This window comes from Anolis carolinensis, chromosome 1, assembly GCF_035594765.1.
Source record: "Anolis carolinensis isolate JA03-04 chromosome 1, rAnoCar3.1.pri, whole genome shotgun sequence".
NCBI classification, from domain to species: Eukaryota; Metazoa; Chordata; class Lepidosauria; order Squamata; family Dactyloidae; genus Anolis; species Anolis carolinensis.
Window position 1 is genome coordinate 247,299,814 of NC_085841.1, and position 24,509 is coordinate 247,324,322.

The 24,509-nt window shown below is 39.4% G+C and overlaps 1 protein-coding gene across 1 annotated transcript; it reads right to left on the reverse strand.

Annotated features, from left to right (window-relative positions):
- Positions 1-5,240: 5,240 nt before the first annotated feature.
- Positions 5,241-15,150, reverse strand: LOC100563705 (fibrinogen-like protein 1-like protein). The gene is made up of 4 exons (XM_016994048.2): positions 11,006-15,150; positions 10,047-10,133; positions 7,854-8,028; positions 5,241-6,338 (listed from the first exon to the last, which is right to left on the reverse strand). Exons 2-4 carry the CDS (start codon positions 10,056-10,058, stop codon positions 5,671-5,673), a joined length of 855 nt encoding a protein of 284 aa, XP_016849537.1. The 5' UTR covers positions 10,059-10,133; positions 11,006-15,150; the 3' UTR covers positions 5,241-5,670.
- Positions 15,151-24,509: the final 9,359 nt, after the last annotated feature.

Below are 24,509 nucleotides of genomic sequence, written 5' to 3' on the forward strand. Positions count from 1 at the left end.
CACAATATTATTTGGGTGAGCTTGGCCTTATATAGTTACTCATCAATGGCCTATTAGGGTAGAAATGTCCCCTTGTCTGTGGAAAGGAAGTAGGGACAATGCCCCTTGGTAGTTTCTCTGGAAAGGGAGTTACAGAGCATGGGGCAACCACAGAAAAAGCTCTCTCCCATGTTCCCCAAATTTGTTGACTGGACCTCATCACATTGGAGGTCCATGGGAAACAGCAGGGGAATGTGCTGGGCAGCGTGGCAAATTCGTGGGGCAGTGGAGGAAACTGTCATCTCATGCCCTGCATCACCTGCATCGCCACATTCCCTATCACATGGGGGAAAGCGTTGCCGCCTGACTTCCCCCCACACTGGCTCCATTGTAGACTATGAGAACATGAGTAGCTCCATGTGCTCTCAGGGCTCCATCCTAGGACTGAGCCAGGATGGAGCCCAAAAGGCAATGTGATGAGTTCATATGTTTTCCAGTGGTCTCAGCTGAGACAGTATGTGACAACGAGAGATGTTTTATCATTTTCTCTTTCTATTTCTGCTTTATCGTTTAACATAAAGGCAGTACCAGGCACTGCAGGGCGTATGCATGTTAGAGATCTGTTTGTTCTTAAGTTATTAAAGTCACAATAAGCCTCAAATTGCAGAAGCCCAGCACACCCAGGTAGACATATATTCTGTTTGATAGGACACGTCATGGTGGCAAACACTATAAATGAAGCTTATGAACTCCAGGTTGGAGAAATAAACAAACCCAGAAGAGGCATCAAGTGAATGATTTTGTTGCTGTATCACACTGCCATTTTAAAAAGGCACAGATGGCCATTGGATTTTACCCATTTATTCATTTCGTTTTGTGGATCACTTGTCTCTTCCATATTCCACAGACAGATAATATGTTATATCCATTAGATTTATCTATATGTTCATCCATCATTCAACAACTAATTGAGTGGGTCTACTCAAACTGACATTAACTAACGTTGCCAGCATTTTTTTTCCTGTAACTTGATGTCCAATACAAGCTAGGCTGTCACCCTCTCTGCTGACCTTCCAATTGATCAGACAAAATATCTTGTTTATTCAGGCATTCCTGTAGCAATTGACTGGCTTCTGAGGAAAGGGTTTTTAATGGCTTGCAACTACAGTAGAGTCTCACTTATCCAACATAAACGGGCCAGTAGAATGTTGGATAAGCGAATATGTTGGATAATAAGGAGAGATTAAGAAAAAGCCTATTAAAGATCAAATTTGGTTATGATTTTACAAATTAATCACCAAAACATCATGTTATACAACAAATTTGACAGAAAAAGTAGTTCAATAGGCAGTAATGCTATGTAGTAATTACTGTATTTATGAATTTAGCACCAAAATATCACGATGTATTGAAAACATTGACTACAAAAATGCGTTGGATAATCCAGAATGTTGGATAAGCGAATGTTGGATAAGTGAGACTCTACTGTATATGATTTTACTGATCTACTTTAAGATTGCTTTTAATTCAATTGTGTATTACTGTTATGATTTCTTTCACTGTATTTTCTTGTTATAGATTTTGTACCTTTTATTCACTAGGCCCTCAATATCCACTGGGATTTGATTCTGGGATACCCTGCACAGTCCTCCTCCACCCCCTGGTTACCAAGATTTTTGGATTCCGAAGTCCCATTATGTACAATGTTATAGTAAAATGGTTTTCCTCATATAGAAACCAAGGTTAAGACATATTTTAATAGTTTTCACATCACTGGAGAAATTATACTGTTTAGCCGTCATTGCACCACCTGACATCCGCCAGGAAGTAGCAGCCAACAATGAAAGGACCAAGGCAGTGACATCTCCGGCCCATCCCCTGTTCGGATATCAGCCAGCATGCCAATGCCTTAAATCAAGAAATAGTTTTCTAAGATCTACAGAGATTCTCAAAGGAACACCTCGGCAACCTAGAGTCCAAAAATGGCAGGCTAAAACCCAGAACCTCAATCAGTGGCTGACGCCGGATGAGAGACTCCCTCCTGAGCACACAGAAGACTGGTTGACTTGAAAGGCACTGAACAGACTGGCACCATGAGATGCAGAGCCAACCTTAAGAAATGGGGCTACAAAGTGGAATTCATGACATGTGAGTGTGGAGAACAGCAAACCACAGATCACCTACTACAATGCAGTCCAAGCCCTGCCACATGCACAGTGGAGGACCTTCTTGTAGCAACACCAGATGCACTCCAAGTGGCCAGCTACTGGTCAAAGGACATTTAGTATCATGTCAAGTTTAAAAAAAAACAACTTCATTTGTGTTTTCAAATACATTACAACTTGTACCCTCGGTTCGCTTCTGACACGATAAATAAATAGTAGTTTTCAAAGAGATACCTGCATAAAATTGAAAGGGCATATATATATATATGTAATGTATGAAGGAATCTAGCAGCATCTTGGAAACTAGCCATTTTATTTTCATATCAGCATGTATGTCTGAAAAAGTAAATTAATTTCCACAAAAGCTAATGCCAAAAGAAACCAATTAGTCTCAAAGGTGCTGCTTGCTTCCTATTTTTCCGTGTTATGCAAAATTTAGGTAAATTATTTTTAAGTAATGAACAACATTCTTGCTCCTTCCTATTTATTCCCTTTATGCCTACCATTATACACAAGCAGTGCAAATCAGGTTAAACAAGCAGTCCTCAAACTTCTCACAAAAGTGTGTGGACTCCTTTGTATTTTTCTTCATGAACCAAAACTGACACATTTCTTCAGAAACAGAATGGAAAGAGTATCAACAGGATATTTAACAAACCAATATAGAAGAAAGTTAAACTGGAAGATTAGCTCATCTTGGCAAAAGGCCTTAAAACTCTGGATTAGCATCTCTGTATTCAGCCATGTCTGGCATACTGAATCAAGTATATATTTGTCTAAAATATAGTCTATATTTTGACTAAATCCTTGTCTTTTATGATTTCCATATAGACATTACAGTCTTTCCTGTGCTTGGAAAAGCTGTAATTAATCTCATTTGACTCGGGGTTTTTTTTTTAAAAGCAATGATTAATGTTTTCAGCTCTCTTTAGAGATAAGGTAGACTTTAAACTTTAAACCTTTTTAAGATGAGGAACCATACTAAATCCACCATCCATCCTTAGTAAAACTCACACAAATATTATAACCAACCATTGCATCTCGAGTGGCCTCTTTTCAGAAGAAATGAAAAGTAATAAGGGCTATGCATCTGAAACTCCTCACTGTTCAGAATGAGGTGGTTATCATATTATTAAGTCATTTATTCAAGTTTGTTACCAAAAGAGTATGGAATTTTGGTGTTCCTTTTTAATTACCGAGAGCCACAGCCTAACAGCTTAATAATACCATTTGGGACTTATTTCCCAGTACCAGAACTTAAATTTACAAGTACTTTTAATCTGGTTTTCCTCACAGATCCTTCAGTTTATATGAATGTATATGATTTACAAATTATCTGATGTATAGTTGCAGGATACATTGTGTAAACAAGAAGCAGCTGCTACTTATGGGGTATGCCAAAGCCCAGACTAAGAAGATTGGGGCCCTGGGGTAGTTTTAAATACAAGTGTCCCTTTGCACACATGTGCAAATTGAATGAATGGGCCAGGTTAAGGATAGAAGTTTGGCTGTAGTATCAAGCAAAAAGAAGTCCTCCTTGGGACAAGAGGCAACACCTTTTAGCCTCAAAAGAGGAGCATTCCCCTGCCTTCATCCAAGGTGGCATGCCCAAAACCAGAGTTTCCGGAGTAGAGAAACACAACACACTCTTCATGCACCCTGCATTTCCTAATGGGAAATGGGACTAAGGTGAGGAGAGCAGGAGTAAAAAGTTCTGCCCCCACCCCCATCCCATGTCGCTTCAGGTTATACAGCCTTCAACAATCCTGTTTTGGGAGGGACATTCCTATTAGCCCACTGTGATCCTAAATTTTCATCTGTTTTTGAAATGTTGAAGGCTGTCAACACTGACCTCATATCCCAAGTTTGATCAGAAATAATTCCTGGATATTTGGAATATGTCCTGAACTTTGGGTTTAGTATAAACTGGATCAGCTCTAATCCAAATCCATCCACCATTCACCATCACCATCCCCTTTTTCCATTGTGCTACAGCTCAGGGAAAAGGGGACAAATCAGGCCGTATCACCCTCCATTCACCATGGTGGAGGACTAGGAGCTCCAGAAAGTTTCTGTACTTTGCCAGATGCCTTTACTGATATCATCAGAGACATCTCTCCTTTTCCCTAGACACACAGGCACCTTTGCTGATGTCAGAAAATCTCATAGAATCATAAAATCATAGAATCACAGAGTTGGAAGAGACCTCGTGGGCCATCCAGTCTAACTCCCTGCCAAGAAGCAGGAAAATCACATTCAAAGCACCCCAGGGATCTTCCCGGAGCTCTGTGGTGGTCTGGCAGTGGTAACAGGAGACCACCTAGGCGCCAATCCAACAAGCCCAAACCAGTTTGAGTGCTACTAGACAGTCTGGACTCCACCCTGCCACCAATGTGGATGGAGATGAGCCCTGTAACTGCCCCAGTTCCAGTCCATAGTGTCACTACTGGCCTCGAATTGTGACACATGAAGACACATTCAACAGCTGGTAAACTGCTTGGGATTTCTGGAAGTTATACGCCAAAACACCTAGGGACCCACAGGTTGAGAACCACTGTCCTAGCTCATGTGTCGTTGCTCATTAATTTTCCCCATCTTGACTACACTCTGATGCTCCTTAGCCATGTGTGTCTGTTTTTGTGAAATGTTGGGAAGTATGAGGTGGGGCAAAATTATCCAAACATTCTTCCATTCCCCTTCCCCCATGAAATTTTCCTTGAGTCTACAAATTTCTAAAAGTGTAGAGAAGGAAACACCGAGAATCAATTAATACATAGAATACTTATTTTTGCTATGTTCACATTTCCTTCGAAATTTTTGGCTGTCCATTTTCTTTGGCTGCCAAAGCTGTATTCCGGTTACTTGTGACGTTGTAACCTAGTGGACTTTCTCCCCACCAATGTAAAAGGGGCTGCATATCTATTTTTTCCCATAGATCCAAAAGCAACAACTCAGGACCTTAAGAACATTATTTACATCCCTGCTTCTGCAGTTGTAAAAACCTAATCCAGCCTGTGCGAAACACCTTCAAATTAACCAGTATATTGTTTTCCTTTATGTCTGTGATGTTTATATTTGGCAATGAAACAAAAGCCATTTATTTTAATTTTTTATTGCAGGTATTTGTAAATCATTTTTGGAAACTACAAGCACAGAGACAAAAACATTTCAATTTTGCATTAGCGTTCTGTTTTAAATAAACCACTGGTTTTTCACATCTTAAAAAGGGTGACTCTTCTCTTGAATAAAGCCCTGGAATACACAACAGCTTTGGTATGCAAGTTAAAATATTTTTAAATTGTTCAAAACTGTTTGGAAAATGAAAACAGATTAGTTCTCTTGACAACCCCCCCCCCCCCCCGCCAGTGAAATGTATTCATTTCAATGGGATTTGCTCAGGAGAAGTTTCTGTGAGAATGGGTACTTTAGCTTCAAACCTTGAGATTTGCAAGCAATATTATGGTGATTGGTGTTCAGAACAGAATTTAGGTGAGAGGAAGCTTTTAAAGCAGGGAGCAACAATTCATTAATATCTTGAAGGAATGTTGCAGTTTTTCCCATTTGGTTTAATCATGATGGATGCTAATTTGCAGTTGCTAGTCTCTGTGCACAGCCCTTCCCAGTAAATCTGGTTGCCATTGGTTAGCTGAGCTGAATAGCAGTTATCAAACCACCAGCCGCCACCATTGTCTAATGCACAGTTTGAAGTGGTCCTCCGGTCATTATCCCGATCTTGGGCAGAAAACTTCATGTTGTCATGGATTCCTGCTTCGCCCATAGAGGTCAGGGCATCTCCTGCATTCCCTGAATAGTTCCCTAGCCTCAAGGAATAATCAGTATCTTCCCCGTCCACTCTAAAACTATGGTAATCGGCATACTTGGTATTTCCATCACCGTCAATTATGACAAATCGCACGGTGAATGCATCACCTCTAGTTAAGAGGTAGATATATTCATTTCCAAGCCAGTGGTTTCCTAAAGGATCCCCAAAACCAATCCTATAATCATTCCAGTTGTGTGACCAAGTGGTCTTTTCTTTGAGAGCATTTTTGTGCAGAACTGTCCAGCCACCACCATCATACTCCATGTCGCAGTAGACCACCAGTAAAGGAGAGAATCGGGGACGGATAACATAGAGACCATTCTGCCTCCTACCATGGAGGAAAGCAGCCCTGCAGTCTCTTGCCAGGTACTCTGGGAAAAAAGAAGAAGAAAGAAATGAAACTCCTATATGCCTCAGATAAACTTCCCCAGCATTTAAATGTACAAGCAATTCAAGAAAGTCTGGACTTTGGTCATGTCTACACAATCCCTTTTCCTCCATTTGATTTCTCTCAACTCACTCTCAAACTACACAATTAGAGCATTATAATAAGTAACATGGTCTGTCCCATGGAATCAAAGGATTGAAGTTTGGGCATTCAGAATGTTTAGCAAGAGATCTCTAGACCTTTGACCAAACTACAAACTCCAGGATCCCATAGGATGCAATTATGGCCATTGAAGTGGCCTCATAGCACAATACTTGTGTCATGAGAAAAGACGTATCTTTTCATTTCTTCAGTCTGTATAGTCCTGCAGTTTTTGTTTCTGTTCTCTCAGTATTTGTACAAAGGCACCATAGTGTTTTGATGTTCTGCTGGTGTAGAAAGTGTGATTTTACCCTTTGATTCTTTATCAAGACAACTACAGATTTAGTCAATTTCCTAATCACAGAAAGCCAAACAACTGGATACCCAGCACACTTTTGAATTAATCTGTTTTCTTATTGGCAAAAGGTTGCCACTGAGGAAAAATGGGTTACAGAAAGTTCTCTGTAGAGTCTTCACCAAATGTACTTTGTTTGTGAGACATTAAAAAAAGGCAGGATTTCTCCCAAATATCTCAAATGAAAATTCATAGGGAAGAAACAATTTTTTTGATAACCTGGTCTCAATGGATTATTTTGAAGTATGGATGTTAACCTTTAAAACTCTGAATGGCATTAAGAGAACAGCATATCTCTCCCTACCGGTGATTGGTGGATCTCCAGAAGTTGTTTATATCACTTCCAAAAGTGTCTGAAAGGACACAAGTTTCCCACCACTGCCCTATATGATCTCTTCCATCCACTGAGTTGAACCAGAGTGACTCTGCTCATGATGCCATCGTCACAAGAGAAGACACCTACTTGAGCCAAGAGCAAGATCTTTTCATTTGTGATCCTATTGTTGTGGAAGTCATTCTAAAGTGATACTTGCAAAACACTTTAAAAAAAAACCCTCCTTACTTTAGAAACCTTTGATCACAGTTACCTTCCTTGTTTTTATAAATAATAAAAATTAAAAAAATGATTAGTCTTTATACCATATCACAATATCAAACCAAACAACAAGGCTTGCTAGGACTTGATTACACTGAATGTAGTAAGTTAAAATAAGTCACATAACAATACAGGAAATAAATATGATAAAACTGAATGTATACATCATATTTCCTTATTTTATAATTATTGTTCAGTGGCTTAAAGTTCTATAACAAAAATGGTATGTGGGTGAAGTTGTTCATTAAATCAACTAACTGACAAGTTCACTACACATTCCATGGTGACTAGAACATCATTATCAGCGTCATCACAGAGTGGGGTTACCCTAACTATGTTTCCCCCTCCCCGATCACATTTTTTGCGTAGCTTTTATATCTTAGTTTAATTTTTTTTGTCTTGATTACCTTCATAAATCACAGGCTTTTGGACATTGAGCAGGGTGGCGCCATCCCTGTTTGCAATCATATGCTTGTTGGCAATTTTTGCGTACACCTCATCCTTTGTTGAAATTGTTACGGCAATATCTCCATGAACAAAGAAACACAGGCAAAGAGCTAGGTGGCATAGCAATCCTGGAACCTAGCAGACAAGGAGGGAAATATCACTATAGCATGTCAAATCAAGATGATTTTATGTTCCCAGGAAAACTTGGATGGATGATTGCTTTTATATATCATGACTCTACCAGTGCAGAAATACAAATGACTTACAATCATCATCATAATCAACAACAACAATTTGTTTCTCTAATCCATCAATATTCCCACATACATAAAGCAAATAATTGTAACAGAGAAGTAAATTCTGAAAGATAATTTAGGCCCCATCTACACTGCCATATACAGTGTTCCCTCACTTATCGCGGGGGTTAGGTTCCAGGACCACCCGCAATAAGTGAAAATCCACGAAGTAGGGAAGCTATATTTATTTTAATATTTATACATTATTTTAGTAGTTATACACTATTTAAGTCTTTATCAACCAATCATGTGTTGATAAATCGCCTCCTTCTCCTCCCGTTGCCGCTTGGGCTCCTTTTCTCTCCTTTCAGCTTCTCCTTTCTCCCTTCCTTAGGCTGTAAATTGTAATTTTTTATGATTTATAATAGTCTTTTAGAGTTTATTGAAAATCCGCAAAACAGTGAATTTGCAAAAAATGAGCTGCGAAATAGTGAGGGAACACTGTAATCTGATTACTGAACCCACATTAGCTGTTTTGAACTGGATTATATGAGTCTCCACTGCCAAATAATCCAATTCAAAGCAGATAATCTGGATTCAGAAACTGGGTTATACAGCAATATAGATGCGGCCTTAGAGCCACACTTTATTCCTAAAGGAAGGAGGCTTTGTATTTTTTTAAAGGTTTTATACACCCTATATGTAGAAACACATGTTCCTTCTGTGTTTTAAAAATAGCATTCTTGGGTATTTTTTAAAATATAAAACACCCTTTAATTTAATGATGGTTGCAATAGATGAATGAAGTTGGAGTGCGGCTACGTGATTTGCCTTTAGTTTCTGTTGAAATCTAACTCAGATCAGTGTGACTCTCATCATAATTATTCATTCCATTTCACTAGGATTCAAATTTATCTAAGGGCTCTTTCACACAGCAAAATAAAATTGTAGTATGGTGATCCCATTTACCCTGTCCTGGCTGCATCCTGAATCTCTCTGCCTGAGAATTCTAAGCGGCTGCCCCTAGCATGTAAATCCCAGGATGCCATAGGATGGAAACATGGTAGTTACAGGAAAATCTAACTGTTATAAATATCTCATGTGAAAAGTCCCTAAATTACGAAACAAACTCATAAATCTTACATATGTCTATTCAGAATTAAATCTCATTGCACTACATTCTAAAAGGCTTACTCCTTCATAATTGGGTATACGATGGCAAACAAAATTTGGACCTGATTGAGTTATTTCAGCAGAACTGATCACCCCTGCAGTAGAGAGCAGAAGTGAATCCACTGTAATGTTATAATATTACATATTATTAGCAATAATTCCATTGGAAAGCATTCTGTTTTAATCATTTATGCCTCCCAATCCTCTCAGGTCCCTTCTACACAGTCATATAACCCAGAATATCAAGGCAGATAATCTATGCCCCTGGTGGCACACTGCGTTAAAGCGCTGAGCTGCTGAACTTGTGGACCAAAAGGTCCCAGGTTCAAATCCCGGGAGAGGAATGAGCGCCTGCTGTTAGCCCCAGCTCCTGCCAACCTAGCAGTTCAAGAACATGCAAATGTGAGTAGATCAATAGGTACTGCTCCGGCGGGAAGGTAACGGCGCTCCATGCAGTCATGCCGACCACATGACCTTGGAGGTGTCTTCGGACAACGCCGGCTCTTCGGCCTAGAAATGGAGATGAGCACCAACCCCCAGAATCGGTCACGACTGGACTTAACGTCAGGGGAAAACCTTTACCTTTACTATCTGTTTTGAACGGGATTATCTGAGTCCACACTGCCATATATTTCAGTTCACTGTGGATTTTATACAGCTGTGTGGAAGAGGACTAAGTCAGTCCAATAGACAGAGGACGAGCTCCCTACCTCAAATATCAAAGCTAAAGTCATTGCCACTTACCTTGTTTGCCATTGTTGCAGATGAAGTAAATCAGACCTAGGCTGCAGGCAGCCTAATGCTGAGAAGATATCAGCAACTGCAGCCTACCTAATGGAAAAATTAATAAGTGGAGTCAATCAAAATGCCACACTGTTTATATGGATACAATCAATATCTTCAGTGTCTTACAGTGAGAAGTTTCCCTTGTCTTTCTCTCCCTTTTGCTTAAATTTGGGCGATGAAACTTTGATTTTAGGTATTCAGTTTTAGAATTCAGCTACATAATTCGCTACTCCAACGATACATATTTCCTACCGAGCATGAAGCTTTTCTGATGGGTGCCAAGGGCCTAATATTATACTCAGAAAAGAAAACAACCAATCAGATATTCTTTTAGGGCTCTTCCACACAGCCCTATATCCCAGAATATCAAGGCAGAAAATCCCACAATATTTGCTTTGAATTGGGTTATCTGAGTCCACACTCAGATAATGTGAGTTGTGTTTTGTTTTTGTTTTTTGCCTTGATATTCTGGAATATAAGGCTGTGTGGAAGGGCCCTTAGAGAATGATTTGGAGACTGGATTTGTCAGATGTCTCTGTGTTAATAAAATGCTCTTTAGAACTTTTGAAGAAAATCATAGTAATAGTAATAAAGAAATAAATCAATGGAGGAGGGGTGCAGTTAGAACTTACCTTGCTTGGTAGTGCTACTGGACAGAAGATTGAATGATCTGAGGAAGGCTCTTTCAGGAAAAAGCCAATGGAATTTATTTTGCTTATATGCTAATATTTTAAACTGGGATGGGCTCACAAAGCAAATAATTTAATTATGGATGTTTGCCTAAAGTGGTATCAGATGCTTGCTTATGCAGGAACAGCTTGCAAATGGACAACTGTAGGGAATATAATTTGAAATAGTTCCTGGTGCTTTGGGGTGTGCCCTATAATCTCTAAGTATCATAAAGTGTAATGAATTACCTGTGTTTGCTTGGTGATGTTATTCTTCTGTCAACATAGCCAATGAGGCCTAGGACACATTCTTCAGGAAAACTGTTCACCTATGACTTTCATTTGGTTAAACTCCTAAAATCCTGTAGAGAGGGCATACCACATCAGCAGCATTAGTGATCCCACGTGGCCAAATATGATTGCCTTCCAAGTGTAGGGTCTTGGCGATGGGTCTGTATGTAACTGTAGATGCATATTCTGGATCTTCATGATCTTTCATAGATAGGACATTGATTTCCTGATGGAAGGCAGTCCCAACAAAGATTGGCCTGTCACACCTTCCTCTTGACACATTTCTCCCTTTTGCCCTCCATTCGTGCCTTTTTGAATTCCACAGCACTGTTGGTAACAGCTGATCTCCAGTTAGAGTGCTGGAGGGTCAAGGCTTCCCAGTTCTCGGTGTTTCTGCCACAGTTTTTAAGATTAGCTTTAAGTCCATCTTTAAATCTCTTTTCCTGTCCACCAACATTCCATTTTCAATTCTTGCGTTGAGAGTAAAGTAACTATTTTGGGAGACAGTGTTTGGGCATTTGGACAACATGGTCAGTTGAGCAAAGTTGGTGGCAAAAGATCATCCCTTCAATGCTGGAGGTCTTGGCTTCTTCCAGAATGCTGACATTTGGTCCACCTCTCTTCCCAAGAGATTTGAAGGATTTTTCAGAGGCAACGCTGATGGAATCATTCCAGAAGTTGAGTGTAACTTCTGTAGACAGTCCATGGCACATAACAGAGTTAGGAGGACAATATCTTTATAAACAAACATCTTGGTATCCCTACGAATGTCCTGATGCTCAAACACTCTCTGCTTCATTCAAAAAATGCTGCACTTGCAGAGCTCTGACGGAGTTGTATTTCAGTGTCCATGTTGACTTTTATGGAAAGGTGGCTGCCAAGGTGGTGGAAAGGGTCATTTTCTAACGCAATACCATTAAGCTGAATTTCTGGCATTGTGGAGGGATTAGGTGGTGCCTGCTGGCAGAGCAGTTTAGTTTTCTCAACTTTCAATGAGAGGCCAAGCTTTTTGTATGCTTCTGCAAATGTATTTAAAGTTGCTTGTAGGTCTTATTCTGAGTGAGCACAGACTACATTATCATCAGCATATTGGAGTCCTATAACAGATGTTGTTGTAACCTTGGTTTTTGCTTTCAGCCTACTGAAGGTGAATAGTTTGCCATCTGTCCAATAGGTGATTTCCACACCAGTGGGAAGCTTCCCATCAACAAGATGGAGATCATAGTGATGAAAATGGAAAATAAGGTTGGGGCAATAACACATCCCTATTTGACACCTGATTCCACCTTCAATGGGTTACTTTGGGAGCCATTGCTGTCCCAGACTGTTGTCATCAAGTCATTAGTGCTTGCCATGGATTGTGAGAAGCACATGGCGGTGGTCTCTGGCACGTGTAATTACATAGTCTAAGAGGTGTCAATGCTTTGACCTGGGGTGCTTCCATGATGTTTTAAACTTGTTTTTTTCTGGTGGAAGAGTATGTTAGTGATGACAAGGTTGTGTTTTTCATATTTGGTAAGAAGTAAAATGCCATTTGAGTTGCTGTTTCCAACCCCATCTTTTCCTATAATTCCTAGCCACAGGTCTAAATCTCATCCAATTCTTGCATTAACATCATTCAGGAGGAAATATGCACTAACAGGATCTAAGAATGCATTCTCGCTGGTTTTATTGGAAAAGGGGCAAATCAGTTCCACAGCAGTTGCACAACTCATGGAGCTGATTCAGGTTCGCACAGGCCAAGGCTGCTTCATAGAGCCTTGAACCACATTAACACAAGTTGTGGAATCCACCAGAGCTTTCCCAAAAATCTAGACTAAAGTGAAACATTGGGCCCATGTAAGCAACTGTGGCTGTCTACACCGCCTTTCTGCTTTCCTCGCTTTCAGGCAGCCCAGGGATAGGGGATAGCACTAACCTGTTGATCTGGCATTTGTAGCTTTCCCCGGGCATAAAAAATGACTTCGGACACCACTTGGTGACTAGAGTGATATCTGGACCAACAAAGCAATAACAAGAGCAATAACAATGTGATTTCTCCTTTCCCCGCTCCCTTCTCTCATGACACTTGCTGCTCTGAGTAGCATCACTCCAGACACTGAGCAGTATCCAATGCCATTTTTATGACCAGTGGTCACCGCAAATGCAGATCAACAGAGCAACTCAAGGTTTGCTGTCAATCAGTGCCAAAACAGTTCTGGCATCACTTGGCCATGCAGCTGCCATTCAACTGCTGGGTCGATTCAGGGCTGCAAAGTGTGGCCACCATCCAGCTTCCAAGCTACCTTGGATGTTTGCAGTGTAGCCTCTAGTGAAACCGATCCGAGTACCCCATTCTGGATCAGCATTGTTGTTTCTGGCCAATGACGATGCACCCTGCACCTTAAATATTACCTACAAAAATTACTGATAATGCAAGGAAGTTTTGGTAATATTCATAAGCCTGGGATTATTTCCCTGACCCCTGTCCACAACTCCCCAATATTGTAGCTGTTTTTAAAGTGTTTTGGGGTGTTTATTTTTTTAAAAAAATACAATAATATAATTGGCTGTCACATAGTTCTTTTACAAATTCAGTATTTCTATCAATTGAGTTATTAACTCAGAATTCTAGTAAGGATTCTAATGTTCCAGTGCTTTTGAACAGATTTTTTGTGTTGCTTGTCACCAAATTAAAGTGTTTTGAAAGTTTTTTAGAAGTCTTTAACCCCTTTCTTGCTATTTACTCTTTACTCCCCCCCCCAAAAAAAAACCCAAAAAAAACACGAAAGCAAATTGTGTGGAAAAAATGTCCATGGTGGAGCAAACCTGAGGTCATTTTTGGATTTAGAATACCAAATTCCTATAAAACCAGCACAATTCTTTTAAAGTGTCTGTCTATGACCCTCAATTTTGCAGGCTTGTGTTATCTTGACCACACTGCCTACTAGAGGCAGATTCATAATAATTCATCCTTACTGGTATCAATTATATCTACTTTGAATTAAGGCAATGGTTCTCAACATGTGGGTCCACAGATGTTTTAGCCTTCAACTCCTAGAAATACTAACAGCTGGTAAACTGGCTGGGATTTCTGGGAGTTGTAGGCCAAAACACCTTGGGAACCACAGGTTAAGAACCCTTGAATTAAGGCATAAGAAATACAGTGATAGTCTGGCTTTGCCTTAAATTACAGAATCGTTTTTTCTAGAATGATGTACAATCAGTGCTTATAAATCTATTAGTTTTGGGGATAGGTTCAATTTTTCCCCCAGAAACACACAGACCATCTGCATAAAAGCAGAGTGCCAGATCTCACTCAGTGGCTTTGGCCAAGTTATAAATTCTTGTCCACTAACTAAATACAACTGTTTTCCCAGTTAAATAAAAAATGTTCATGGTTTCCATGTGAGAGCAGCAGAAATAGTAATCTTACAGTATAATCTCAGAGATTCTGCAGGTGTTTCAGAATGCATTGCAAAAAGATGGAGAATGAGTGTGTAGGAAAGAGGAACAGTAAGTGGGCAAAATTAGTCTTAAAGTGGAAAAGATGTATATTCATTTATTTAATGTGTGATTTTTCTATTAGCATCTAGCCAGAGGTATCACATATGCAAGCAAAGAATGATCCTGCATCTTAGATATTTGGCATTTCATGGTGTTTAGGCAGTCAGTATCCTTTTGCTTCTGCTGGTTTTTGTGACAGAACCACATTTCACCTTGATTATATTTGAAGCTATCAGAGGGTAGTTTGCCTAGTCTTCTGTACTAACGCTGATTCCTGTTGACCTACATTCAATGTGTTCCTTCTGATATCATCTGTTCCCCTATTGTCTCATACCCTTGATTCTGAATTGGAATCGGCTACACTGTTTACACAGCCATCCCACTTTCCCTGGGGATGTGCCTATCTAGATTGGCTTGTTGTCATTGTTGCAGCAGCCATGGAGCTGAAAAGCCATGACAGGATGCCATTGCTGACGGGAGGGATAAATGGGGGAGAAGGAGTAATCCCTCTTCCCTCCCAATAACAACAACATGATAAGGGTGGCCATTTACTGGGTTTGTTCCTGCCAGACAGTCAGGACACTATCCTGCTACCACAGCAGGAGAGAGGCAGGCAGTGAAGCTTTTCCTGTGTACATCTACAGTGGCAGGAAGCCCAAGGGCCAGAATACTATACCCTGCCCCTTGGGCTTCCTGACCATGTAGATGGACCCTTGGATTCATTACAGTGAGCAGGTGCTCCTAAATTGCAATTTTATTGACAGTTGAACCGACCTCACCTTCACTATATGACTTTCCCTCATACATATCACCAGAGTTTCTCTTGCAGAAAATACTGAGGCTAAGTAGAGGCTCTGCAGTTTCAAATGTTCTGTCATGTGGTGAGATCTTGCCATCTTTTTCATGTAGATGACCTACCAAATCCTTGCTCTTCTTTCTTCAAACTCAGCTCCATCTTCAATTGCTGGTCTCAACTAAGATTGAACTAGAGCAGGGGTCCCCAAACTAAGGCCCGGGGGCCGGATGCGGCCCTCCAAGGTCATTTACCTGGCCTCCGCCCTCAGTTTTATAATATAATATTTTTGTATTAGTTTTAATGTTATAATATATTATATATACATATAATATTGATAATAATATTATACAATATAATACAAATAATAATACCATATAATAATATTAATTATAGGCTATATATTACATAACATATAATAGTATGATGGTATAGTTCAATATAGAATTATATAATGCTAATATTGTGCTATGCTAATAATATAATATATTATATGTACATATACCTGCTCTGAGTCCCCTTCGGGGTGAGAAGGGTGGGATATAAATGTAGTAAATAAATGCAGTAAATAAATAATTAATTTTAGACTTAGGCTCGCCCAAAGTCTGAAATGACTTGAAGTCACACAACAACAACAATCCTAATTAACTTGACTATTTCGTTGGCCAGTAGCAGGCCCACACTTTCCATTGAAATCCTGATAGGTTTATGTTGGTTAAAATTGTTTTCATTTTAAAATATTGTATTGTTCTTTTGTCGTTGTTGTTGTTTCACTACAAATAAGACATGTGCAGTATGCATAGGAATTTGTATTTTTTTTTTCAAATGATAATTCGGCCCCTCAACAGTCTGAAGGATTGTGGACCGGCCCTCTACTTCAAAAGTTTGAGGACCCCTGAACTAGAGGATCAGTTTTTGAAATAGTGATATCTTATATAGATTCCCATTGATTCAGTGGGTATACTAGAGTTGGAACTAGCCATTGAATTTGGTATGGTATTGTTGTTTGACAACTCTCACAAGCTTTATAGCCAGACAACCTTTCTGCATGCATTGGGTACTCAGATCATCTGGTGGTTTCCTTTCCTTTCATGTTCTCTACATGTCATCAAAAAGTTCTCATTCAGCCATCCAGTTCTAGTTGAATAAAAATATCCATTATCCTTCACAAATAACTATGTAGTTAGGAATGACTGGGACAGTGGTTCTCAAACTGGGGTCCCCAGGTGTTTTTGACCTTCAACTTCCAGAAACCCTAACAACTGGTAAACTGGCTGGGATTTCAGGGAGTTGTAGGCCAAAACACCTGGGGACCACTGGACTCAGATCATTATACAAAGTGTTACAAAATGTTAATTTGGCAATTCCCTGTTACTATGCACTGCTGGATTATAACCAGTTTTACAGCATGTGGATATCTCAATTATTCTCTGCAAGTTTATATAACTATATACTTAATTTTGCTATTTTTCAGTATGAGGATATACAGTTGAAAATAAATAATTTCTTGCCAAAGCATTACATTCTTATCAGGACAGATGTGGGGCTGTGGAAGGAGAACACACACACACACACACACAGGAGCAACCTATGCCAGTTGGACTTAAGCTCCTTCAGCACTGCAGTGGTGGCAGGGCTGGTTTAACCTATGAGGCTGGTTAAGCTGCTGCCTCGGGCGCACGCCACTAGGGGGCGCTGTCAGGCCCGGTCCAACATGGAGGCCAGTACCATGGACGCTTGGAGCGCAGGGTCCCCTGGGGACCATCAGCTCAGTTCAAACCTTCCGGCAGGCATAGTTCTCTCTCTTCCCTTCTCTCTCTCCCCTCCCTGCTTCTCTCTCTATGAGAGGTGGCAGAGAGAGAGAGGGGGGGGAGGAAGAGAAGAGAAGAGACATGCCTGCCTGCGCTTGGCCTTCTCCTCGCCCTGCCTTGGAGCCGCCCGTTTGGTTTTGCTTCTTCAGCCAGGCTTAAAGGGGAACACCAGAACCAGGCAAGCCTTCCTAAACGGAATCCTTAGAGCCAGAGGATATCCCTTTAAGAGATATCTCCAGGAGGAGAGCTCCAGGAAAGGATTATGGCACCAGCTCAATTGCAACAGATTCAGTGCCATGTTGTAGTTTTACAAAGTCCCTAGCCTTCCCTGCAGAAGAGAGCCAGTACCATGCCAAACTACAACTCCCAATTTTCTATCAGATTGTTTTGGATTTCAACTCCCACAATTCCTAACACCAGACATGGGCAAAGTTTGCCCTTGCCTGGTATAGAAGCATTCTATTCTTCTCCACACATGCCAACAGTTTGTGTAAAGTGAGAAAATCCTGGGCATTTTTTCCTTTAATGCCAAAAGTCCATAGGTTGTTCAGCAACAGCCTACTGGCTGGGTTGCTATGAGTTTTCCAGGCTCTATGGCCATGTTCCAGAAGCATTCTCTCCTGACGTTTCACCCATATCTGTGGCAGACATCCTCAGAGGTTTGGACGTCTGTGGGAAACTAGGCAAGTGGGGTTTATATATCTGTGGAAGGTCCAGGGTGGGAGAAAGAACTCTTGTCTGTGGGAGACAAGTGTGAATGTTGCAATTGGTCACCTTGATTAGCATTGAATAGCCTTGCAGCTTCAAAGCCTGGCTGCTTCCTGCCTGGGTGAATCCTTTGTTGGGAGGTGTTAGCTGGTCTTGATTGTTTCCTATCTGGAATTCCCATTTTCTGGGTGTTGTTCTTTATTTACTGTCCTGATTTTAGCTTTTTTAAAATACTGGTAGCCAGATTTTGTTTATTTTCATGGTTTCCTCTTCTCTGTTGAAATTGTCCATGTGCTTCTTGTGGATTTCAATGGCTTCTCTGTGGAATCTGACATGGTGGCTTTTACAGTGGTCCAGCATTTCTGTTTTCTCAAACACTGGCTGTTAGGAATTGTGGGAGTTGAAGTCCAAAACATCTGGAGGGCCAAAGTTTGCCCATGCCTGAATTAGATCCATCTCAAAAAAGGGTATATTTGCCAAGCCCTTTGGGTACGACCTTGGAATTATCTGGCTATAGTGCAAAATGTTCTCAAGTGTTGGGTGTTTGAAGCTGCACAAGATGGCTTTAAGGCAATTTCTGCCCCCTCAGCCAAAACATATACAGCCAACTTCAGTAAGCTGGAAATAATGTCTTAATCATGTATCCAGCTCAATAGCAGATTGTGATGGGGAAGTTCTGTAAAGTGCAGTATAAAGCAGGCATGGGCAAAATTTAGTCCTCCAGATATTTAATAATAATAATAATTGTTATTCTTCTGTTTTATTTCTAACCTGCCCTCTCTCCCCAAAAGGACTCAGCGCAGCTTCCAAATGCAAAGGCAAATATTCAATGCCATATACAATAATAAAAACACAACACAATAAACTAGCAAATAAATTATAGCTAAAAGTGCATATATAATTGATTCTATAGGGAGGATAAATTATTGGATTTCAACTCCAACAGCTTAGCTTTCTCTGCCAATAATGGTACCATACCAAAATACAGCTCCCAAGATTCTGTAGCAGTGAGCCATCTTGGATATTGCAAGGGATGATTTATTATTATTATTATTATTATTATTATTATTATTATTATTATTATTAGGCCTTGCTCCCGGGAAGGTTCCTCCACTGTGGCTCCCTACTTATAATAATAATAATAATAATAACTTTATTTTTATACCCCGCCTCTATCTCCCCGAAGGGGACTCAGGGCGGCTTACATGGGGCCAAGCCCGAATAAAAACAGTAGCAGTATAAAACACAGCAATAGACAACAACTTGCACAATAAAAAAAAATAAAAATAAAAATAAAACATTAGCCAATAAAAAACAAGAACTAATAAAAACATGGATTAAAACTGAGAGATTGTAAAAGTAGACTGGGTAAAGTGCACCATATAAATATTGTAAACACAAGGTGACTGATAAAGTGCTGCAAATTCTGGAAGTGCAAATTGGGATGGGAATAGACCCTGTGTCTATATCGAGTTGACAAAGGTAAAAGGTGCAATCTACCTTTCCACATATTCTCCACATTGTGTGTATGTATATTATGTGTATACACACACACACACACACACACACACACACACACACACACACATATATATATATATATATATATATATATATATATATATATATTCTATTCACCTCTACCTTCTACCTTTTATTTTTCAGTGATTGGTTTCGGGAGGGGGGGCACCAAAATACTGCTTGCTTACACTTGAAAATTGCCTAGGGCCGGCTCTGAGTGGTGGCTAAGTTCGGTGGGAGTAGCAGTCTAACAGCAGCTAGAGAGCCAAATGTTGTCTCCCCTTCCATACAACAAAAATGCATCAACATCTTTCTAGAAGTTGCAATACAGTTCTCCAGTTTAACAAGACTGTATTCATAACTGAAAGAGCTACTTATGAGCCACTATGAGCAGAATTTACTATGGAAAAACAGCATGTAAATGAACTAGCCTAAGGTTAACCTTGCTTTGCTGCACCCCTTCTATTTTATCATCTGCAAGCTTGACCAGCACACCTGGTTAAGAAATACACAGATAACAAAAAACACAAGGACTAGGCAAAGACCTCTTCTTGGCAGGACCATATGTGATAACATTCTGCCTTTGAGTACATATAAAACTCCTTAAGACATCACAATGCCGTTGTTGTTTACACCTGCACCACTCGCCTTAGATGACTTCTTCTCATTTATCACATCCACGAGCACATTCCAGCTCACATTTGTCTTGGTCTGTGTTGTTGCAGCGAGGTGAAATCTTGTTGGCATAACCACAGACTCTGGACGACTGGGCCATTGTGTTTTCATAGGCACGAGTGTACTTTCCCAGGGAACTTCTGCCAGTTGGCACCCTCCACGATGACACGAAAGAAGAAAGCAGACAAAGGACAACAGCTGCAGCTAAACCAACATCAGCAACAGTTTGGTTGGGCTGCGGAGGAATATCCGCTCTGGAAACAATTCTTCGTGACCCTGACACAAAACCAGGCTGTGTCAGAAGCATTTCTCCATAACCAATAATACGTTTTCAAAGATGACACGAGTTGAGAGATAGATACCATATACAAAGAGTACCAGTTTTCTTTAAAATTCAAAGTTAACTCCTAATAAAACTTAAACATGATTTTAAATTGATGGGATTTAGATGCAAGTACAGACAGTCACCAAGTTACAAACAAGATGGGTTCTGTAGATTTGTTCTCAAGTTGAATTCATTTGTAAGTCAGAACAGGTACGTTTTTAAGTCTAACTCCAGCCTATATATACACACACCCTTTGGATAGCATAGGGAAGGGTTAACACCCATGTGGAGTTTGTTTTGCTCTCAGAAGATTTCACCTCACTTTCTGTTGCTGTGATCATTGGATTTTGAAAAAACAAGGATTGGTGATAAAGCTTAATTGGATAACACCCTTTCCCCATGATAACTCTTCCAGGAGTAAATTTCCCTTTGGGGGGTAGATTTCTCTCACTTCCCGTTGTCTCATCCTCATTCTTAATTATGAGTTCTTTGTAAGTCAGATATTTGTAACTCAGGGACTGCCTTTAATGGCACCAAGGAGCAGCACATCATGAGAATCTCATATCTTTAACATATCTAACTAGTCACGAGGGTTCTGTCATATTCCAGTAGTCTATGACATTTTAAAAGCTGGGCATCCTGAAATTTATTTTTTCTCAGATAATTGCATCCCATCTGTGTTAAACAAAGTGCATCTAAGGACGTGAAAGCTCCAATTTTTATAAAAAAAGAAAAAAACTTTGTGTGAGGAAAATATATTATTTTCTCATTGTTCTCCAAAGCCTTATTTTTTTTCTAATAAATTAGAAAAATAATAACACTACGCACAGTCTAACATTCTAGTTTGGCATATTCTTAGTTCATGGGGAATTAGCCAACAACTGCTTGACACTACAGACAACTAATGGAAACCAAATGAATGCTTTGGTTTTACTAATACAGTATTTGTTGTTTCTTCTATTTTTATTGTCTCTTCCCTGTTCCTAGTAAACTAACAAAATCAGAGGTCCCATATAATAAAAAATATTACATTTCAAGACAAATGAACTACATTTGTAATAAAAAATATAAACATTTAAAAGTAAAATCAATTTGTAATTACAGGCTACTGTTAGTCTACATTGGAACTTGATTCCATGGATACTCAAGTCCCATTACTTATACAATGGTGCCCCTTATATAACATGACAAAATATTTATTTTTGGGATTTTTTAAAAAGTATTTCCAATCTATGGATGATTGCATTCATGGATATAGAATCCATAGATATGAAGGGTCAATTTGGCCAAAAAGATTTCACAAATAACTAAAATTTGAATAATACATTTTATTATTCTAAAGTAGCAACGTGACTTCCAATATCACTTTTTACATTTTTCCAAAGTATTCCTGAGTTTTTTCAGAAAAAGAAAAAAGTATTAAGATTAACACATTTTCAGAAATTTTACATTTCTGGGCTTACTCGACATATGCAGCCTGTGCAGAGTTATATGTTTCACTACCACTGTATGTGTCTGCAAAGTCTACCTATTGCTTCTATGTATATACCAGGCAGGGGAAAACTTGGGCCCTCCAGGTGTTTTGGACTTCAATTCCCACAATTCCTAACAGCTTACTGGCTTTTAGGAATTGTGAGAATTGAAATCCAAAACACCTGGAGGGCCCAAGTTTGCCCATGCCTGGTATATACATTAAATATAAATGCTTCTAGTGCTGATCAAAAGGCTTCTTAACTCACATGCATCCTTGTACCTTGTATCAGTGATTTTTATAACTCAATTATGTATGTTATTATTTCAATCGAAATTTTACATTAACATCATTCACAAGTTTCTACTATACTTCCTTTGAATCTTGTATTGGCCACCAGGAGATGCTGCAGAGCCTTCTGTATTAAACTGACAGCTTCATTGCTAAACTTAACTTGTTTGGAGAGTTGTTGCTATGATGGCTCATCAATGGAGAGAAAGAACAACACACGTAACCATGTGTCATCTGAACTGCCAATGCAATTAATCTTTTTAAAAGATGGACCAAAGACAGGAAATGATTTGTTATGAGCTTCAGCAACTCTGGCTAAAGATGCAATAATTCTGCAATTGCAAGCTCCCAATTGTAATACATAAATTAGTAATCTATTGTAATGGTCCTCACCATGCATTGGATGCAATAAAGAACAAGTTGAGTATCCCTTATCTGGAATTCTGACATTCAAAATCCAAAACTCTGCACATGAGTGGCTTGCTAACAAAAGCCTTGCTTTCTGAATGGTTCAGAGTGTGCAGACTTTATTTCATCCACAAAAAATGATCAGGCCATGTTTATAAGGTGTATAGGAAACATGTAAATTTTGTGTTTAGACTCGAATCTCATCTCCAGGATATTTCATTATGTACATATATGCAAACACAGTAGAGTCTCACTTATCCAACATAAACAGGCTGGCAAAACGTTGGATAAGCAAAAATGTTGGATAATAAGGAGGGTTTAAGGAAAAGCCTATTAAAGGTCAAATTACAAATTGCAGTTCAATACATGATAACGTTTTTCAGTAATTACCGTATTTACGAAATTAGCACCAAAACATTGCAATTTATTGAAAACATTGCCTACAAAAACATTGACTACTAAAAGGCAGATTGCATTGGATAATACAGAACATTGGATAAGCAAATGTTGGATAAGTGAGACTCTACTGTACAGGTATTCTAAAATCTGAAATCCCAAAAACACTTCTGGTCTCAACCATTTCTGATAAGGGATATTCAAACCGTACAAAAAGTAAGAAACAGTTGTGGATGACAGAGAGCACTGCCACATCTGTGAATAATGCTTCACTGCCTCATACAGCGAACATTGTGCCTGTCAGTTTCCCCTAAAGGGAAAGAGTCAAGCGACTGTATATTTCCTGCCAAAGAGCCCTAAATTTGATTGGTCAGCAGGTACATGATTTGCTCGTAATGATTTGTTCAATGCCATTTGCCATTCCCATCCCGCAAGTGGCATTCTATAGCTCTTTAAACACACCAGGGGATTTACAGTCAGTATTGACTGTGGTTGGTTCTAAGAGATCAGTCTGCTATTCCACTGCAAACCCCTGAGGCCCTTGATTCCCTTTTACCCAGAATAGGAACGGTTCACTGATTTCCAACCATCAGAATGAAACAGATTTCCCTTTGACTCATGATGACCTCTTGAAACTAAATGGTGTGTAATCAAGGTGTTGAGTCAGGAACATGTCTTTGCTAGTAGAAAGGTGGTATTTTTGTCTTCCTAGCAATCTAAGTGTGAGTCTGTCCGTTTAGCAGAGGGGCTGAAAAAGATACAGGGGAAAAACTTATTTTGGGGCACATTTACACTGATCATTTTATACAGTTTCAAACTGGTATTAAAGGAAGTGTGTTCTCTGTGCAGATTATTATAGGAAATCCTGGAACCAGCTTGAGGCCCAGATGGTGATTACACAAAGGGTTTATTTCATGAATTTTTGTGGGTGTTTGTTATCTGGCCACCGCAGTTTGAAGCTAGCTTCTTTTTTTCTTTTCTTTTTAAAATTTATTTTTTATTGTAATTATTATTATTTGAGAAAAAGTTACAGTTATATAAACATATTCTATACATTTCTCCCTCTTTTATTTACATTCACCCCTGTGCTCCCCTTCTCCAGAGCCATCTCTTCTTCTGTAGTCCCACCAAAAGTTCAATTCTTCATTTGGAGGTAAATTCCCATCTACTTTTTCCAATAATTTTTCTAGAAATTTTCTCCAAATACTGTACCTTTGAAGTCATCCCCCCCCCCCATAATCCCTTCTTTACTTTTAAATTTCATGTTAGCTTGTCATTCAGTGCCATTCTCCAAACTTCTTTATACCATTCATTAATTTGTATTTTCATTTCTCCTTTCCAATATTTTGCAATTAGTAATCTAGCTGATGTGAATAGCATGTCTATTAAATGTTTTCCCCTCTTATCTTTCGTGTTCAAAGCTAGCTTCAACCTGCATTAAATGGTCAGTGTATATGGGGCCTTCTGTCATGGTTTGCAAAGGCACTATGCTGTGTGTGTTAACTAGAAAATGAAGTGCATGAAGCTGATTAGCTGAGCCTGCAAAGACCTGGGGATTGATTTGATACTGTTTCTGT

What these genes read in the sequence shown, in the direction of transcription:
- LOC100563705 (XM_016994048.2), bottom strand. An exon ending in AAAGCCTGTGATTTATGAAG is followed by an intron (nt 6,339 to 7,853) that starts GTAATCAAGACA and finishes CTTTTTTCCCAG; the next exon opens with AGTACCTGGCAAGAGACTGC.